This window comes from Sminthopsis crassicaudata, chromosome 1 (genome assembly GCF_048593235.1).
Source record: "Sminthopsis crassicaudata isolate SCR6 chromosome 1, ASM4859323v1, whole genome shotgun sequence".
Classification (NCBI taxonomy): Eukaryota; Metazoa; Chordata; class Mammalia; order Dasyuromorphia; family Dasyuridae; genus Sminthopsis; species Sminthopsis crassicaudata.
This window is the reverse complement of record NC_133617.1, coordinates 747,577,571-747,598,039: the sequence shown is the minus strand read 5'-3', so window position 1 is coordinate 747,598,039 and position 20,469 is coordinate 747,577,571. Positions and strand designations below refer to the sequence as shown.

The following is a 20,469-nucleotide window of genomic DNA, read 5'->3' as shown; positions in this document are numbered from 1 at the left end:
GATAACAAGAGAACCATTATATTATCAATCATACTGAGTGAGCACCCTGTTTAAGTATCTTTGTTTCAAGTGCACTTTTCCAAAGTTTCTGCTCTCTCCAACCCATATTGCATTTTTCTTCTCATAAAGCTTCATTGATTCCCTATTACCTATGGGTTAAAGTACAACTTGTACTCAGTATTTAAAATTCTTTAAAATTTGGGTACCTCTTATCTCTTCAGTCATATTTAACATTAACCTGCCATCCCCATTCATTCTGCATTTTGACTAAATGGGCCTCTGTGATTCTTTGTGAAATCAGCATTTCATCTTCTCTCTCCTTGCCTTTCCGCAGGCCTCCTCATACACCTAGAATATACCTTATCTCCATTTCTTACAATATTTGGCTTCATTCATGGTTTAAACTCATTACTATCCTTACTGGAAACCTTTCTTGATTCCCTTGGTCCCTCCCCTCTTCAAATTTAATTTTGTTCATTCATTTTGGAGGAATGATGAGATTGGAAGCCAAATTATCGAGGGTTTAGAAGAGAATGAGAAACACCTAATATACATGACTTTCTCAAGGAATTTAGGCATGAAGTATTGGAAATACATTGCATAGTTGTTAGTGGGGATTCTAGGATCAAAGGAAGGACCTTTTAGGCATAAAGAAAACAAAAGTGTTTCTGTAGGCAGCGAGTAAATAGGAAGATATTGAAGATGAAAGAGAATAGAAATTATATAGGAGAAAATTCTGCTGGAAAATATGGGAGGAATTGGGACCAAGGGTTGCACTAGCAAATTGAAGACCTTTCTCTTCATGTGAAATAAGGTTTAAAGAAAGGAAAGATGTCTGAGTGATAAGTGCAATTAGGAACAGATGAGAAGAGGTTATTTTTGGTGAATGACTTCATTCATTTTTGTTGATGTGATGTTTACGAAGTTTAAGAGGCATTATTTCTGGATAAGTAATCAATTAACAATGCTAACATTTTATTAATAAAAGAGGTCAGTGGCTTTCTCAAATGCTGAAGTTCCTTATGGTGAGGCTCACAAGCTATGTGCCAGTGGAAAAATGAGTTTTCCTGAGGATGGAAAACAACTCTAACAATTAATGGGGAAATAAATATTATAAAAAGATACAGGCTCATTCTCATGACGGTCTTGGATCACCCAGATCTTGGTCAAAAGGACTTATCAATTTCTGACAAAAAAGGAGCATCCCTGTTTTCCTAGATCTGAGTAAACATAATGAGAAGGAATCTACCCATTCACCTAAATTTAGAATGTCTTTACTGTCTTTGATTAGTTCTTATCGTGGATAAGTCTTTGCCCAGGATTTCTCACAGTTTTTGGGCTAAAAAAGGGTGAAAATTTTGTTCCAGTTCAATAATTAATTATTGTGTGCAAGAAATAATAATTTCTTTAATTGAGGCATAAGGGAAAATGTTTATCTGAAAGATTTGAATTAGTGGTACTATGGCGGACTTGAGTAGATAGAAAGATGTGTGTAAAAGCCTCTGTGGTGAGTGTGTGAAAATGTCCTAATCAGAGAGACATAAAAAATGCTTTTGGTGAAAGACTAGTTGAGATCATGTATCATAAATTTGTAACTGACCTCATCAGCACAGTTTGGTTTGCTCCAACTCTGTTCAGTTCAATTTGAATGAGAGCAAATGGGTTTCCTGGTGGGATGGATCCAATGTTGAGGTTTGGCAAGACATGATTGATAACAAGACAAGGCTGAAAGCAATTCAGATATAGAATTGAATTGATTCAGCAAAGAGTTGAGATAGGGAAGAAGGAAAGTATAGGCAAAACCATTGGATGTCTTGGGAAATAATTTCTTTTAATAAATATTTTTTGTTATACTAGTTGATGGAGAAACACCAGCTGTGAGCACTGAGTTTTAAAAAATATGCCAAAAGGAGGTAACCTCCTGAATAGACATGATTTGTCTTTCTGATTTTGCCACCGACTATATATTGACTTTATACATATATATATATATATATATATAGACTATATATTGGTCCTGAACTTATTTGGGCCACTGATTTCTCACCACCAAAATGAAAGAATTTAGAAATTAATGTTTCAATGTTCTGAGTGATCCAGACAGCTAATGCCATAAGGAGAATAGAAAAGAGAGAAGTCACTAAGGGTTGGAGTGATAAGGAGGAACATGCAGCAGGAAATGGGGCTCCAGCTAGCTTTTGAAGGATTAGTAGACTATTGGAAGCCAAAAGGAAAGGGAAGGGGAATTTCTATGGAATGTTAAGGAAGTTGTAAAGCTAAAAATATCTATGCTATATTCATGGGGTAGCAGAGTTTTGTTAATGGAAAACAGTGAGGAATGAGGTTAAAATGTAACTTATATCAGCATGTAGATATCATCGACTACCAGCCAAAGCATATTTGGATTCTTCCTATAGGCAATGAAAATGATTGAAGATTTTAAAACAAGTGAATGATGGGGCAAAAGCAATTTAAGAAAGATGGATTGCTGTCTTAGAGGAATGGATGCTAGGACTCTTAGTTAGAAGGCAAGATTCCAACCATAGGAAGGCTTGGTGATTGTTTTTACTGGCTCCCAATTGTGGTCCTTCTTCCCTAAGCATTGTTCATGAAGTCAGAATCAATGTGAGTTAGGGCCCGGCCCTTTCCCAAGGTGATTAAGACCCCGAGACCTACCTAGGTGGATGAAACTGCAAGAGTTCTCCCATAACTTACTTCCCCACAAAATGCTTCTCCTCTATAGACTATTGAATATCATTCAATCCAGTGAGTGGCATCTTAGAAATCCTGGGAAAATGAAACTGAATGGAAGTTCCTTACAGACTGACCATGGACCTCAATGGTGAGATAAAATGATAGCTCTTTATTGTACAGCTCACAAAATCCCTCTTTTCTTCATTGCTAAGCCACTGTGATGTCATGTGTCAGACCTACAAAGGAACAATGGGCTATACGTATCCGCTGGGAGATGAAAAGGGAAGTACATTGATCATGGGTAACTGATACGTTTCCTTTGGGAAATCAACCATCTCTGGTTTCTTCCTGACTTCATTGGCATTCTGAGCTTTGTGGATAATTTAATTACTTGGGAAATCAAAGGCCCCATAAGAAATCTCAACACAAAAAAAAGAGTTCGGGGAAAAGGAAAAAAAAAGAAATTATCACATCATTCCATTGAGAACCAGCATACAATTCATTTTTCAATAAATTAGATATCTGGTTATGGGGAACAATAGCCTGGAAGGCTTTGCTTCTCTTAGCATTGTTAACTTTCTGGGAAGTGCTTTGGTCCTGAGAAGATTAAGATGTCACTTAGCATAATACATAGCATGCATCATCTCAATGTTCTGTATACTAGGAAACTTTCTGGGGGGGTGGGGAACCTGAAGTGCCTCTCAGATAACTGGCCCATGTGATCATGCATCTGTGGATTGATGAAGGCTAATCATCCATGCCTACACGCCTGTTATTTCAGTGCCTTTTTGCGTAGAGGACTGTGATAAAGATTTACTCACATTTTATGCATTTGCATATGTATATATATTCATTTTATCCTGGGTATCTTATTATTGCCTGAAGTTGATTGTTACCTAGGTGAGTGTGGGGAGATAGAGAAGGCTTGATTGCCTAAAAGATATCAACTAAACACAATTTTTCATGGGCAGGTATATATTCCAGGGAAGCATCATGGTGGAAGAGAATAAAACATGTATCTGGAGACTGAAAACTACATCAAATCCCTGTTCTACCATGCATTACCTGTGTGACCTGGGACATGACATTTGACATCTACTGATCTCCATTAATTAATCTATAAAATGAAGGAGGGTAGATTACATCTGAGATGTCAAGCTCCTGCTTGCCTAAGTGGAGCCAGATGAGATTTAAATGCAACAAGGACATATTTGACAAAATAAATTAAAATACAATAAAAAGTGGATAATGCTAATTTGTGATTTTCTAAGTCTGCCTGTAGGGATCCATTTCTATGTTAGTTTGACATCTCTGGATTGGATGATGGCTAATATTCCTTCCAGATCTACCTCTAGAATCCTATGACAAGGTGTGTCTGATTCCACCTTCCAGCTTCCTCTAAAACATTAAATGCTGGACAGCTCCTAACCTTGGGTTCTTTTCTCACCACACTCTGCATCAAGCAAATAGAGACTTTAAGAAATGGTAGAAAGGTCTGTAGCAAGTAGGTGTTGCTGAAAGGGAATAATAAAGGGCACATGGATCATAAAAGACAAGTATCATGATCTTAAAAGAATGTCTATAATTGGATTTAATAATGAGATTTGCCCATAGAAGGAACCTCTACTTCTGAATTTTTCTGCTTCTATTTTTTTTCTAGTGAAAGTCATTTGTGATTCAAAATGGAAGAAAATAAATATATGAACTACATTATTTTGATGTGCTAACAAACCCTATTTTTAAAAATAGAGTGCCAGCCTCAAAACTTAATTTGTCAAACTTTAGCCTTGATAATTGAATTCTTCTATTCTCTATTGAGTTATAGTATCTTCAATGGGATCAGTCTGGAAAGCTAGAATGGAATTACCTTATGAAGCATCTTACAAACAGAAAATAAAAAATGTACTGCATTCCAGCAATAATAAGGAACTAATAAAGGTCTTATGGAGAGCAACTTAGTTGAATCTGTGATCAAATAAGATCAATTTGGAAGCTATTTAGAAGATGAATTAGAGAGAGATCATGAGATTATAGCATCATAAACTCATAGCTAAAAGGAATCTTAGAGATTTAGTCCAAATTCCTTATTTTAAATAAATGGAAACAGAGGCCTGGTGAGGTAAAGTGATCCCAGAGTACACAGCTAGTAAGAGTCTGAAGTTGAGTCCAATTGTATCTGACTCAGCACTATAGCACATAATTATGGTAAAGTGGCCAATTAAGAGACTAGTGTGATAGTCCAAGCAAGCGAATTAAAGGCCATTATTGGCATGCTGGTCATTTGAATGTTGAGTGAATCTCATTATATAAAAATGTAGAGGTATTAGAATTCCAAAAGTCTGGTAACCAATTTGATATGAGTGTGGGGTGAATGAAGAGTTGTGGATATATGCTAGGTGTAAATGTTTATAACTTATAGAATGTCAGACATTGAAAGAAAAAGAGAGAGTTTAGAAAAGGGAGAGAATTGGGAGGGGGGAATAACAATTACCATGTTGGAAATAATGACTTTGAAATGTCTATGGGATAAGTAGCTGAAGGTTTAAAGGTTTCAATTATAGGTGTGGAGTTTGAGCTTTGAAAGATGAGATGGGCAGTTTTGAGGGCTGTTAGGTTCTTACTAAGTGCTAATGAGAAAATGAGATATTAGGTTCTTACTAAGTGCTAAGTCAGTACTTGTTGACTATTGGTCTTGGGCCAGTATTTAGCCTTAGATGGAGTTTACCACCCGCTTTGGGCTGCATTCCTGAGCAACCCGACTCTGAGAAGACCTGGTCCCGGCGCGCCAGGGCCGCTACTGGCCTCACACCGTCCACGGGCTGTGCCTCGATCAGAAGGACTTCTTGAACTCTCTTTTCAAAGTTCTTTTCAACTTTCCCTTATGGTACTTGTTGACAATTTGTAATGTGCTGTTGTCTCCAGAAGCTGCCGATTGCTCTCTGGGAGGAGATCTGCTGTGTCAACTCAAATCTCTCGGACAGATTCTTCTTCCTATAGAGAGCCGTTGTCTCCAGACAGTTGCTGTCAACTCTGGTCCAGAGTAGTGACTTCCCTTTTTTATCCTCCCAGAGAATGGGCGTGGGATAATGCAGGGGCTTCTGGGAAAAATTACTTCAACCAATGAACTTGCTCCTCCTAAGCATGCAAGCTCTTCCCCAGGAATTCACAAGTAAAAACTCCCAGAGAATTGTCAAGTACCAACTTAGCATTTAGTAAGAACCTAATATCTCATTAGCACTTAGTAAGAACCTAACATCTCCCCCTTTCTTTTGATTTAGAACATAGAGTGGTCATGACCTTGAAACATAAATCCATCAATATGGGAGGCATTACACATAATTACATAGATTACACAAACACATAGTAACATAGTACACACTAGAAGTATGGAACAAATAACATGATCAAATAATCATAAATTGAGAATTTATAAATGTCCATAAGTCCATTGTCCATTAGTCTCACCTTGTGTTAGGAAGTCCAATGATTCCTGCTGGTTTTAAAGTTCTTTAACAGTCTTCTTATTAGCCATGCTCTTTCAGTGTCAGATGTTTCTTAGATTTTCTCCTTTGTTTTGAGGTTTTTCTCTTTTTCTGTCTCTCTCCGATGGACAAGGCAAATACGACTCGTCAGCACCCATCTGATTCCTTCTCCATCTGAAGAAATACAAGCAAACCCTCTCTCCCAGGCAGTTAACCTATCTAATTACCTTCTATTTACCACTTTCTAAATCTCTTCTCATCATCTGGCAATTACATTGGAATTGTTTGCACTGGACACAGCCCTGTTGGTTTAAAAGGCCTGTATTCCCCCCAAGTGTAATCCATTTTTGCAATCTGATTGCTTTTGGCTGACTTATCAGGTAATCCCTTTCTGCCATATGATTGCTTTTCTGCTGGTTGATCAAATCAGAGTCCTGACCTTCTAAAGGCTCTTTGGGTGTAACATCAGCTGCCATCATGCCCCAAGTCTTTTTTGCCTGGGACCCTGGACCTGGGCCCCTCATCTTGTTTCCCTGAATTATTCTACACTTAGTAAGAACCTAATATCTCATTATCTAATTAGCACTTAGTAAGAACCTAACAGAGGGCCATCTGCATTGAGATAATGGAAAACTCCTTGGGAGACAAATGGGAAGACTCCTTGAAATCTCTGAGAAATCAAATGAAAGAAGAGAAGTATACCCAAATTATGGGATATAGCTATATGAAGGCATCAGAATATGGATGTATAATAATAATCCTAAAGATGAATATGAAAACAAGAGGTCAGACAGATCAAAAGAAGATTAGGATAAAGCAATGTCACAAAATTCTAGAGGAGAGGGTATTCTCCAGAGCAGAGAGGTCAAGCAGAATGAGTATTGGGAACGGATCACTAGGCTTAGTTGTTTAGAAATCACTGGTGACTTTGGAAAAAGCAGTTATAACCAGGTTACAAGAAGTAGAAGCCAAACTGCAAACATGTTGTACTAGGAGATCATTTACACATTATAAAAATCGGCTAGGTTTTATGAACATAATATTAAATATAGATAGCTATATTTAGAGCACCATGCTGTTCAGTCATTTCTTGTAAAATACTGGAATGGCTTGCCATTTATTTTCCAGCTTGTTTTAGAGGAGGAAACTAAGGTAAATGAGTTAAATGACTTGCCTAGGGTCATAAAACTAAGTAGCATCTGAAGAAAGATTTGAACTCAGGAAAAGAGTGAGGATACTGTAAAGGATAACTTTTTCAATCAACTTTTTTTTTGGGCCAAGTTGCAGAGAAGTTGGTGGTCTGCATTTATAGATTTCCTTCTCTACCAGTGAAGGCTTAATCCCTTTGCTTTACCTTCTGTAGCTCGGTAGGCTCTTTTTTTTTAATCTTTCAGGTGAAATAAATAAACCTTTTTTTCCCCTTTTAGACAGACTCACATGTGGATGGCAAAGAATGAAAAATTATTGGAAAGCTCATTGAATACCCAAATCAGGTATGCACATGTAACAATGAACTCCATTGATTTCTTTTTTTCAGTATGAATATTTCAATGCAGTCCTGATTAATGAACAAGATGAGGAGAAAATATTTGGAGCTGGGAAGGAGTTCATCTTGGTTCCAAATGACCATTTTAACAATTTGCCTGTCAACATTAGTCTGAGTGATGTTCAAGTTCCAACCAACATGTACAACAAGGGTAAGTTTGGTTTGTAGCCACTCGCTATTTGGACTATTTGAACTAAGGGACTTGAGCTGGGAGAACTCAGGTCACTTTCTTATGGGCTGATACCAGAAGAAACTTATGCTGACAAGTTAGATACAGATCTAGGCAAGACCTATGGACAGACCTAGAGTAAACTTTTCTTCCTGCTAAGGATTTCTGCCCCATTCTTTGCCTTTCAAACTGTATTTATTCTATCTATCTATCTATCTATCTATCTATCTATGTTTCTATCTATCATCTAGAAATCTTTCATATATCCATCTATCTGTCTGTCTGTCTGTCTATCTATCTATTTATCTGTGTTTCTATCTATCTATCATCTAGAAATCTTTCATATATCCATCTATCTGTCTGTCTCTCTATCTATCTATCTATTTATCTGTGTTTCTATCTATCTATCATTTAGAAATCTTTCATAGATCCATCTATCTACTTGTCTGTTTTTAAATGAAATGTCTGGAGGGGAGTATTGCATAACACACCTATTGTGGGACAGAGGGGATCAGAAAGCTCTATATTTAGTTTCTGCTTCTAATGTTTATTAACAATGGTTGTCTCCAGTATGTCTGCTAAGTTTTAGAACTTTTTGCCATGCTTATGAAATACCAGCACTTGATTTATTGGCCTAAATGTCAGGGAAATGGAAACGTGATATGTTGAATCCTCTTTTTCCTTTAGATGTCCAGCACACAGCAATATGGAGCAGAGTGCTAGAAAGAAGCATGATATAAGAATAAATTCTCTGAGGGCAGGGATTACTTTTCATTTTGATTTTTGTATCACTATTTCTATTATTCAAATTATATGTGTTAAGTCCCTATTCTGTGCCAGGGTGTTCTAGGCACTAAGGATACAACTTTATTTAGACTGTGTGTTCCTGAGAGCAGAGACCATTTTGCCTCTTTTTGTATTCCTAATGCTTAGCAAACTCTCTCTCTCTCTCTCTCTCTCTCTCTCTCTCTCTCTCTCTCTCTCTCTCTCTCTCTCTCTCTCTCTCTCTCTCTCTATATATATATATATATATATATATATATATATATATATATATATAGTAGGAATTTAATAACTGCTTATTGTCTGAACCAATTGGCTTTTGAATGTCGACCAAATAACTACACATATAAACATATACAGAATAATATGAAGTAATCGACTACAAGATTGATGAGGAGAAGAACATTAGGACTGAATCTTGAAGAAAATAGGGATTCCTAAACCAGAAGTGAATATGGAGTATTGGGTTTTGACAGTGGAAATGCTTGGAAATGGGATAAGGAAATTAAGGAATAAGAATTCCAAATGTGGAAGAGAAAGTAATATTCACTGAGGCTGGAAGGAGAAATTGGGACCAAGCTGTCTGAGAAGTCTGTATTTCATTTTAGAGTGAATAGAAACTCACTGTCATTTATTGAGTACAGAAGTGAAGCAGTCATGTAAGTAATTAAAATCATTTGTGTAACTATGGAGGATGGATGGAATTAGGAAAAATGAGGCAGGGAGATCAAGTAAGAGAGGCCACTGCAATAATTTGGTTGAGGAGTTATGAAGAGCATTCTAGCATTGTGAGTAACAAGAAAGGGGTGGACATGAGAGATGCTGGAGAAATAGAATAAGCAAAACTTGAAACTGTTTCAAAAGAAAATGAGAAGGAATGAGTGGACTTGTAGGAGAAGAACAAGGGAAGAAGAATAGCATGAAATCCAGGGAGGAGAGAGTTCACAGGAAAAAATGGTCATCATTATCAGAAGCATCAAAGAGAGCTCAAGGAAGAAGAAGACTATGAAAAGACCATCCAGTAAGTGATCATTAGTAATTTGAGTGATGAAGTCTGAAGCAAATTGCAGAAGGTTGAGAGTGAGCAAGTGAGAGGAGAGAAAATGGAAGCAGTGAATGTTATCAGATTTTTCGAGGTGTTTGCCTGAGAATAGGAGAAGAAATAACTGCATCTATTCAGACGACCTGATAGTGTCTATTGAAGGTTTCATATGGGATGAAAATGTACCTTGTAGGTAATAAAGAAGCAATAAATAGAGAGGAAATGATTGAAGATTAGAGAAGGGTGAAAGATTTGCCCAATTGTCCATACAGAAGGGTTGATCTGAGCAAGGAGAAAGGCTGCCACATTACAAGGCCTGGAAGGAGAGAGAATGGTGGAGAATGCCAGTGTTTTGTGACAAAAAGGGGAGCAGCAGGATCTCACAGCAGATGGCCTCAGTTTTTTCAGTAAAGAGAATCAAGATCCTTATTTGAGAGGGGAGGGGAGGAAAGGTGTTAAAAGTTTGATGAGAGAAGAAGTTTTCCATATATTCTTTGGGAAATGAGATAGGGAATCAATGGAAAGGAAAAAAGACCTGCTTGTTATTATAAGAGGCTAAGTAGTGTTATATAGCACGAATTTCTAATATATTTAGTCAAAATAGCTGTGTAACCCTCTCTAGCTACATTCAGCAGTGCATTAATTGGCTGATGGTTGTAGATGGCTAAAGTAATCTAAGCCCAAGTTGCACAAGGCGTGAGAAGAGGTATGACAGGGCCTGAGAGATTGCAGAGGACAGAACATTGATGAATTGAATTGTCAAATCTAGCATGGATAGTGGAGAGGGAGGAAAGTGAAATCACAGCAAGGGCAGTGGCCCAAGAAATTCCTGAGAGGTGGAAGTTAAAATGAGGGAGAATACATTTGTTTGGAAGGACTGAGGTATAATGAGAAATGCAGTAATAGAAAAGCTTTGGGTTAAGAAACTAGACACTTTTGGTATAGTGAGATCCAGACATGATCATCCCTATACATGATTGAGCTAGGTGAAGTAGTGGGTCATAGCATTCAAGGAAACTGAGAAATTGCAGTTTTAGGAAGCTTGATGGATATAAACATGGATGTTGAAATCACCCAATATAAGGGCAAAATACTGGTGGTGACTGAGAAAAAAAAGAGAGAGAGAAAAAGAGAGAGAGAGAGAGAGAGAGAGAGAGAGAGAGAGAGAGAGAGAGAGAGAGAGAAGAGAGAGAGAGAGAGAGAGAAAGAGAGACAGAGAGAAGAGAGACAAAGAGAGACAGAGAAGAGAGAGAGAGAGAGAGACAGAGAGAGAGTAGAGAGAGACAGAGAGAGAGAGAGAGAGAGAGGAGAGACAGAGACAGAGACAGAGGAGAGAGACAGACAGAGACAGAGAGAGAGAGAGACAGAGAGAGAGACAGAGAGAGAGAGAGAGACAGAGAGAGAGAGAGAGAGAACAGAGAGAAGAGAGAAAAAGAAAGATATAGAGTTGCTGGAACTTTTTTAAACTGATGGGTACAGTGGAAGATGCAGGATAAACAGGGTAAGAGCTACTGCTGCCAGATCTCCTCTGACATCTCTACATGGGTTGGGGAGGACAGAGGTATTAGCAGCTAGTCCTCCAGGGTGACAGAGGGCATTGGGAGGAACTGAGTCACATTCACTGACTTCTCCATGTTGAATTGTTATTAGGGTATGTAGTTGCAATCTATCAGTCTTCTCCATCCCTATAGTGTTAAATAAATACGTGATTTTTAATTTGATTTGTCTAGTATTAAGAATCCTGAGTATGAGTTATATGTAATTAAAATTGCATATGTCACCTTCTACTCATGGGTCATGGCAAGTTGCCTTACTATTTCTGGACCTCAGTTTCTGGATTCACAAATGGGGATGTTTTTAAGAGAGCATAAAAGAAGGAAAAGGATCCACATGTGTAAAAATGTTTGTGCATCCTCTTTTGTAGTGGCAAGAAACTGAAAAGTGAGTGCAGGGTCCATCAGTTGGAGAATGGCTGAATAAGTTATGTCATATGAATGTAATTGCTATACTTGTGTATAAGAAATGATGAGTAGGCTGATTAAAAAACCTGGAAAGACTTAACATGACGATGCTGAGTGATATAAGCTAAATCAGAAGAACTTTCTACACAGTTACATTAAGACATATCTGAATATCAACAGAAACTATCTCCTTCTCAATAATTTAGTGATTCCATGCAATCCTACATGGCATGAAATATGTCATCCACATCCAGAGAAACAACTAGCTTGCTTTCTTTATTCCTCCTTCCCTCCCTCCCTCCCTCCCTCCCTCCATCCCTCCCTCCGTCCCTCCCTCCCTCTCTCTTTTCTTTCTTTCTTTCTTTCTTTCTTTCTTTCTTTCTTTCTTTCTTTCTTTCTTTCTTTCTTTCTTTCTTTCTTTCTTTCTTTCTTTCTTTCTTTCTTTCTTTCTTTCTTTCTTTCTTTCTTTCTTTCTTTCTTTCTTTCTTTCTTTCTTTCTTTCTTTCTTTCTTTCTTTCTTTCTTTCTTTCTTTCTTTCTTTCTTTCTTTCTTTCTTTCTTTCTTTCTTTCTTTCTTTCTTTCTTTCTTTCTTTCTTTCTTTCTTTCTTTCTTTCTTTCTTTCTTTCTTTCTTTCTTTCTTTCTTTCTTCCTTCCTTCCTTCCTTCCTTTCTTTCTTTCTTTCTTTCTTTCTTTCTTTCTTTCTTTCTTTCTTTCTTTCTTTCTTTCCAAGACATTTGGGATTAAGTGACCTGCCCAGGGTCACACAGCTAGGTCTGAGACCAGATTTGAACTCAGGTCCTCCTGACTTCAAGGCTGATGCTCTGTTCACTGCACCAACTAGCTGCCCCGAGAAATAACTATGGAGAGTGACTGAAGACTGAGACATAGTATTTTCACCGTTTTTGTTTGTTTGTTTTATTTCTTGTTTATTTTCCTTTAGGTCTGATTTTTCTTACACATTCATTAACACGATGAATATGGACATATGTTTAAAAGGATTGTGCATCTTTAACCTATCTCAAATTGTTTTCCGCAGGGAGGAGGGAGATAAGACAGAGAAGGGGGGAGATTTTGGAAAACAAATTCTTACAGAAATGAAACTCCCGTAACATGTATTTTAAAAAATGAAATATTATAAGAGGGGAAAAATGGACATGTAAAACTATTCTATAAAATTGTTGGTAGAAAAACAGTGTATAAATGAGTTATATGTAAATACTATTGTTACTGGCTAGAATAAGCCAACCACACAGTGAGGAATGACTGAGAGGATTTGAAAGGGATTTATTCCCGGAATAGAGCATTCACTATGTTTGCAAAAAAACCTCCAATGCCCAGATTCTATCTCTAGAATAATCAGAATTATGATTCATAGGATTTTGGCCCCTACAATGACCCTTCTTTTTAATTTTCATTTTTACAGGTGAAGAAACTAAGGCTTAGGGAGATTAGCAGTTCATTTTAAGATAAATAGTTTTAAGTTTTTGTATATTCACTAATGTGAACTTTGGAAAAGTCCTGAAAGTCTTCTAATGAAACTCTTATGGTGACAAGAATTTTTTCTGTACCAAAAGCCAGCTCCAATAAATAACTGTACTTTGTTCCCTTGAAAATCTATGCTGAGAGGCAACCCCACAATCTCCTGGGCCCACACATTCGACTTTAGGACAGTTCTTTCCATATGACTGTTTCTCTAGTTTCTCCCCATTATTCCTACTTGTACCTTCTGTGGCCAAGGAACACAAAAATAATCTGTCTTCCACTTCAAACCAGCATAGGAGTCAGCACTATGTTTCAACACAGGATTTGTATTGGCAAAGACATTTATTAGAGCGGGGGAAAGGTGCTGTACAAGGGGAAATAGGGAGAATGCAGAGAAATTGCCTTCTGTTCCCAGATTGAATCTCATCATAGGGAAGTTTCCTTTATTCTCTGGATCTCAGTCTTCAAGTGTCTGAGCCATGATGTGAACTCAGGTATTCCTGATTCCCAGAAGGATTTCTTCATCAATGTCTGTAGAGCATCAGGCCTGAGCCAGGTGTCTTATGATAAACCAGACCCTTTTGTTCTGAGTGGACATAATCAAAGGAAGATAGTTTCAGATGCCTGGTATCACATCATCAGGTTGTGTCCCTTCAACTAGTGGCAATTATCCAACTATTAGAACCATCTTGTAAGTTAGATGAGGCAGAGATGTTGCCATGAAATTGGCAGTTGTTCCTGTCTTCAGTTCAGGGGATATAGATTCCCAAAGGAAGATTCAAATTTAACAAGACTCTATGGAGCATATTTCAAGATATAAAATAATTAAGAAAGGCTTTTTAAAAACCACAGTTGCTTACAAGTTGCATGAGCAATTAAAGATTTTAGTGAGTTTTAATTGTACTGTGTTTTGAATGTTCCAAGTCTTTCTGTAGCTTTCCTTAATTTTTTTTTAGTTTTTAAGCTTTCTCCATCATTGATCTCCCACATCTTAGAAAGCAAGGGTACTGTGATTCCAAAGCAAAATCAACATGGCCAGTTCAGCACGGGATCAGATTCAATTTCACCTTCCCTAGAAATTAGCATTTGATTCAAAAAAGTCTCCAAAGTATTATCAAATTTCCTATTAAATGTCCCTTTGGGGGTCTTCCTATATCCCCCACACAGAGCGGCTGTGTGTCCACTAAGGCCTTTCTGAACAATCAACAAAGGTCAACTGGGCTGTCCAATACTGTTTGGACAGGAAATGAGTGATTGCTTAGGGGGGGGGGGGAACTTCATGAAAATGGCTGTTTCCATTTTGCTTAGTTCAAACTATACCCCAAACAATCATTTCCTTTTTGTAGCTGCAGAAAAAAAATATCAAATTCTCTTCCATTTAGAACTGTCCTGCTGATTCCTTAAATATATGTAGGGACCTAGGACACTGGCTTTGTTGAATCCATGCTGGTTATTTGCCTCCCACATAGGAAAAACTTGCCTGGTTCTTGGTAACTTAAACTCCTCTATGTCAAATGGGATTGACTGTTGTCTGCTTGAACTCTATGGTATGGAGAAGATCTGTTTGGATTTGAACCTCAAATTCAGCCTCTTTGGGCAAGTTCCTCTTTGAACGTCAAGTGAAAAATAAAGAGATCAATGTTCTCTCCAGCTCTGAGGATCTTTGATTCCAAGAAGAGTTACTCAAAGCCCGTCTTTTCTGGGAGGTTGAATTCCATAGTTAGCTCTATAACTTGGGTCTGGCTACATCATAGTTACCGAAGACTTCAACAGTGTCAATACAGACTCAGGAAAAAAAAGTCCATCTTGTTAGGAGCCACAGTCCTTCTGTGTCAAGGTCAGTAATTTAGACGAACTTGGATCCAAGTACCATCAGAGCTCATAGTGAAAAACTCATCTCTCAATGTGGTCAAAGGGAGACCCAATGAAACTGTGCAACATTTGTAGAATTTATGATCCGAGTCTTGTATTTATATCTTGAGTGCTTGGCACAGAGCCTGTTGCCTATTAAATGAGAACTTAATATTACCAAGTTGTTTACATTTGTATACTTCTTGAGGGCAGCCACCATGTTTTTGCTCTTTTGCATGTCCCTAAAGTCAATGCTTAATGAATTTTTGGCACATGGTAAATGGTTAATAAATGTTTGCTGATTGATTGACTGATACTGTGACATTACATAGGAAAGGACAAGCCTCCTAAAGGAAAGACAAGTAGAATTTTTAGGCTTGGTTTCCCTTATAGAATAAAGTTACACATGATACCCATTCTAGATCTTTGATACTAGAAGGCCACAGGGTAGAGGAATCCAACTTTATTGTCCCACACATAATCCCAAAATCAATAAAATATAGACTTCTAAAGGGTTAGCACTATTGTCATTTTTGTCACTGCACTCCAAGTTCCTGGCACATGAAGTACTTCACAAAGGCTCATTTCCCTGAAATGAATGGATATATCTCCAGTCTGCCTCATATCCACTTGTGTATAATCTCAAAGCAGCGGTGATGGCCACCACTCTTAATGCCATGAGAAGAAGTCAGGCAGCTGGCCATTCCAACATATTTTGAGCAGCCACTCCCTTCCCATGGTCACGCATCCCCTTTTGTTGTTTTGTTCCAGGCTGTGAAATATCCTCAAAGGCATCTCTTAAAAGATCACTTGCCTCACAAAACTTTCTCCAATACTCTTGATGTCTGAGAAATAAAAATAAAATATTCTCCTGAGAAAAGAGCTCAGCTAGTGTTTTTCCAGTGACTCCTGAAGGACATAAGCTTCTTGTGGTTGGATGCTTTTATTTCAGCCTCCAGACACTCCCTACAGATCCATTTTCCCTCTGTCCTTCCTTGTTTATTTCATGCTGTTTATTCACATTCAGGAGCCAGTAGTTTTGTCCTATAGTGGAAGAGGAAACTCCATCTTAATCGTCGTAGCATTTATTAAGCACCTACTATTTGCTAGACTCTGGATACAAAGACAAAAAATGGAAACATGATTTTTGCTTTTAGAGAACTTACATTCATTCCAGTAAGGGGGATGAGGGAAATATAGTGTGCACACAGGTGAGAATTACAAGCTAATTACAACCAAATTTGAGGAGGAAGGAGAGGCAATAATAAGGGAGAGTTCTCATAGCATTATTTGGAAGGATATTTACACAAGGATGCATTTTCTTTTGTGGAATCTTCACAGTTCTGCCTTGGGAGAAGGGTGGAAAAACAACACAACCCAGCCCTTGGAAGCAGAATTGGATGTGATGATTCACACTTCCAACAAAAGCATTTATACCTACGATACTTAAAATGCTTTTCTATGGATAAAGAGTTTGTGTAATATATCTTTCTTAGCACTCAGCCAGGGCTATGTGCCTCCTTCCTTATCCCTATAAAATCTTTATGAGAATGATCTACACACATTTCAACAGTATCCTTGATGAAAATATGAGGATGTTTTTGAGGTAACAGAAAACAGAAAGAATTTTGGAAATCACTTTTTTTACAGCAGCGTGCATTTTTTCTCAGCATGAGATTAGTAATTCTAAGAGCTGACATTATCTAGGGATTTAGATCCAGTCATAGAGAGAGCAGAGATCCTCTGCTTATTGCTAGCAAGTGAATTAGCCCAGAGCGCTACCAGATTTTGAGTTTGTTACTCTTAAATTGCAATAGTGATAATGACATATTTATTGAGAATAATCAATAAGTATATGTTAAAAATCAGGCTGAATAAGTATTAAGCAACAGAGCCTTATCTAGGTTCTTGACTTGGTAGCCTACAGAAATAATGAAGGTCCTGCTAGGTCAGAGAAGCAGCAATCCCCTCTGAATGGCTCTGATTCATAGGATATTAACATCAGCCTCTGAAGAATTAAGATTGCAGGTGCTTTAAAGGGTCCTGGAAGACACATGGGAAGTGTATGAGCTCCCAAAACAGGTCACTGATGACTCATGAAGCAGAAAGGGCAATAAAAGATGGCACATAGGAAAGGGAAGGGTGCTTTTGAAAGGGGGTTGGCCATTCAGAAAGGAAGGATGAGAAACAGAAAAGAAGTGAGAAAGCTTTTCTGGAATGTATCCGATATCAAAGAATTTTGAGGGAAGCTTTCATTGTTTGGCGTGGAATCCCTCTGAAAGTTTTATGGGAAGGTCTGGGAATGGACAAGAAGGATCAGTATCTTTGGAGGAAAAATGTACATTGATTTGCTCATTGGCCCCCTGCCATATTGAAACTTTGAACAGAACACTTTGAAGGTGTTCTGTTTATTGGTCTCCACGTTTTAGGATGGGTACTGACAAGCTGAAAGATGTCCAAAAGAAGGGAAATATTGCCACATCTTTTTATTAATTTCTCCTCTTCCTCTTTTTTTTCATCCTTTTAGATCCATGGATTTGGGGAAGCTTGGGAATTGGGGGATAGACTTCCTCTATCTATGCAGATAAGCAATTTTATTATAACATGTAGTTTGACAATGTTGTCTAGAGGTTAGATGAATTGCATTGACAGTATGAGCCAGGGGGTAGGATTTGAATCTATTTCTTCCTAACTTGTGGATCAGTACTCAGCCTATTATGCTGTGGCCCAATTCCACAGGACCAAGGATTTTGAGCTTGAAGGGACCTTAGGGATTAGGTGATGATGGGACTTAGATCCATGAAATATTAAGATCAGGGGAACGAACTAGAGATATTTGGCATGTGAAAGAGATTGGAGTTTGAGATGAGGGCATGATTTCTGCCTTTTAATATTTGAAGGTGTGTGAGAAAGAGAGAGACAGAAACCCACAAACACCCCCCCACACACAGAGAGAGAAAATCAAACAGCAACAGTGACAGAGTTAGGGAGATCAAACATATTAGATTTACCCTGCTTCTTGTCCTTAGAAGACCAAACTAGCATTAGTACCAGTGGGCAGAAGTTGTATTGAAGCTAATTCTGATTCCTCTACTCATTTCTGGACTGCTAAACCAGATTAAGAGATATCAGAATGGAAGAGTGGGTAGGGAACTGGACTAAAAGCCAGGGTGACTTGGATTCAAGTACTTCTTATTCCCAATGATTATATGGCTCTGGGTAAGTCATTTAACTTCTCAGTGCTCTAAACATTTCTCCAAGACCAAAGTTGTAGGCAAGGTATCAGCTTACATTGATAGTAAGTATACTTTTCTAGTTTTCTTCTTTCAATGAGAACACAGATCTTATCCCTATCCTCATAAACATGGATTAGAATTCATTTCCTGCTTCCCTGTTCTGTTTCCTATATGTGTGTGCCCAATTACTCCCTTCCCCAGTGGATTTTTTTCTTCCCTGCCCTTCTGTCAAAGCATAAGAGAATATTCTTAATATAGAGCATATGTCAGTCCATCTCCCTGGGCACATGGAAGTGACTGTCATAATTCGGTGATTCAGTTTAAATTCAAAAGACATCTGGTCTATTTTCCTTTGCTTTATTTTCCACCCTGACTCCTATGTAAAAACATTCAAAATTAATTTCCAGGGGAGTTAATGAGAGGGCTGTCTTCACTGGTTTTAATCAAGGTGCTGTTTTGTCATTGACATACACGAATACGAGAAGCATGGGTAATTTTGTCATTGTAGATAACTCATAGGATTGTAGGTTCCTCCACCTGAGTGGGTCACAGCCTATCTGAGTTTGAGATCCAGGGAGGCAATTTAGACACACGTAGAGGATAAATGTGTTGTCCAGAGGCTAATGTGTTGTCCAGTCACCTTGCAATATCATTGTTACAGGAGTTATTGGAGCATTGGACATTCTGGTTCCCACACCAGCTCCATCAAATATCAAAACAAATATCTTGGTGAACAACAGAGCCCTGCACATATCATGAAGGAATTTTCAGTTTCACAAGATTTTGGATCATAAAACACATCAAAATTATATGGAACATGATTTACTTTTTGACTTCAAGGTAAAAAGAAATTGGATAATGTTGAGAGAAAGACAACTAGAATAGGGAAGAGCTTTGAGTGATAATCATGTGAAGATCTTTTTAAGGAACTGGGCATGTTCAGTGTGAAGAAAAGCAGATTCAAGAGAGGACCCCAAAGTGATTTTCAAGTATCTTAAGCTTTGTGATATAAAAAGGGGTTTTGTTGTTTGCTGATCAGTCATTTTAATCGTGTCTACTTCTTAGTGACCCTATTTGGCGTTTTCTTGGCAAAGATACTGGAGTGGTTTGCCATTTTCTATCTATCTCATTTTACAAATGAGAAAATTGAGGCACACAGCCTTAAGATCACACAGGGAGTAAAGTCTTGAGGCCAGATTTTGAACTCACGTCTTTCTAATGCCAAAGCCAACACATTATCTATTGGCCACCTAGTTTCCTAGAAGAGGGATTAGCTTTGTTCTACTCCAGGAAGGGAAGCCAAGAACAACAGATGGGAGTGTCATAAAGACCGATTTAAGTTTACTATCAGGAAAATAAGACAAAACAAAGCAAAGCTTCTTAATAAAAAGAACTGTCCCAAAGGGAAACTGATAATATTTAGGAGTGCTGGGTTCCCTTTTTTTCTGGAACTCAGTCATTTTACGTTTGTTATCAGATGGCTGCTGAGGGCCTTTCCAACTCTCAAATTCAGTGAATTTCTCAGAGCCATCTCTCATATTCTTAAATATTTTTTATTCAAGTGCAGAGCTTTCTCTTTAGTGGATTGTTGGATGGAACAGTTTTCTCTGACCTTGGCTTGTGTTATATTAACTTATTTCTAATTTTCACTTCCTTTGTTTATATTTGGCAGCCAGGAAGAGTGAAATTCTCAAATATGCATGAGGTTGGGCAAGTCACTTCAACTTTCTGCCTTAGTTTCCTCAAATTAAAGTAGAGATCATAATAATACCTGTCTCATAGGATTGTTGTAAGGATCAAGTGAGATAATATTCATAAAATGCTTAGCACATCTCCTGGAATTAGCAAATGCTTGCTCCCTGCCCATCTTTTTGTAACCATAAACCAATTAAGCTCTTCAAGGAAAGAAGTTATCTTTCCATTCTTTTATTTCTTTACATTATTAGCAACAATTTATTAGGCGTATAATCTGTACTTTGTAGCCTGGAATATCTGGGCCTGTTGGGTGCCAAGTCAATTTGTAGGCTAGTCATTATATCATGATCATCATCTGCCATTGTGCTAGGCATTGGGGATAAAAATACAAGCAAAGCAAGACAGTTCCTGCCCTATAAAAGCTTATATTCTAATGGAAGAGGACAATAAACAAGAAAGCAGAAAAGTAGGAACAATCCCTTCATGTAATAACTTAGGGAAGAGATGGCTGTGAGATCCTGATTCTAG

At 37.8% G+C, this 20,469-nt stretch overlaps 1 protein-coding gene across 3 annotated transcripts in view; it reads left to right on the top strand.

The window, feature by feature from the left end:
- CACNA2D3 (calcium voltage-gated channel auxiliary subunit alpha2delta 3) overlaps nt 1–20,469 on the top strand; it is a 1,031,774-nt gene that overhangs the window by 393,811 nt on the left and 617,494 nt on the right. For all 3 annotated transcript variants that reach the window (XM_074284452.1, XM_074284451.1, XM_074284453.1), the window contains exon 5: nt 7,714–7,873. In XM_074284452.1, the coding sequence (XP_074140553.1) occupies nt 7,714–7,873 (160 nt within the window). The remainder of the gene's footprint in view (nt 1–7,713; nt 7,874–20,469) is intronic.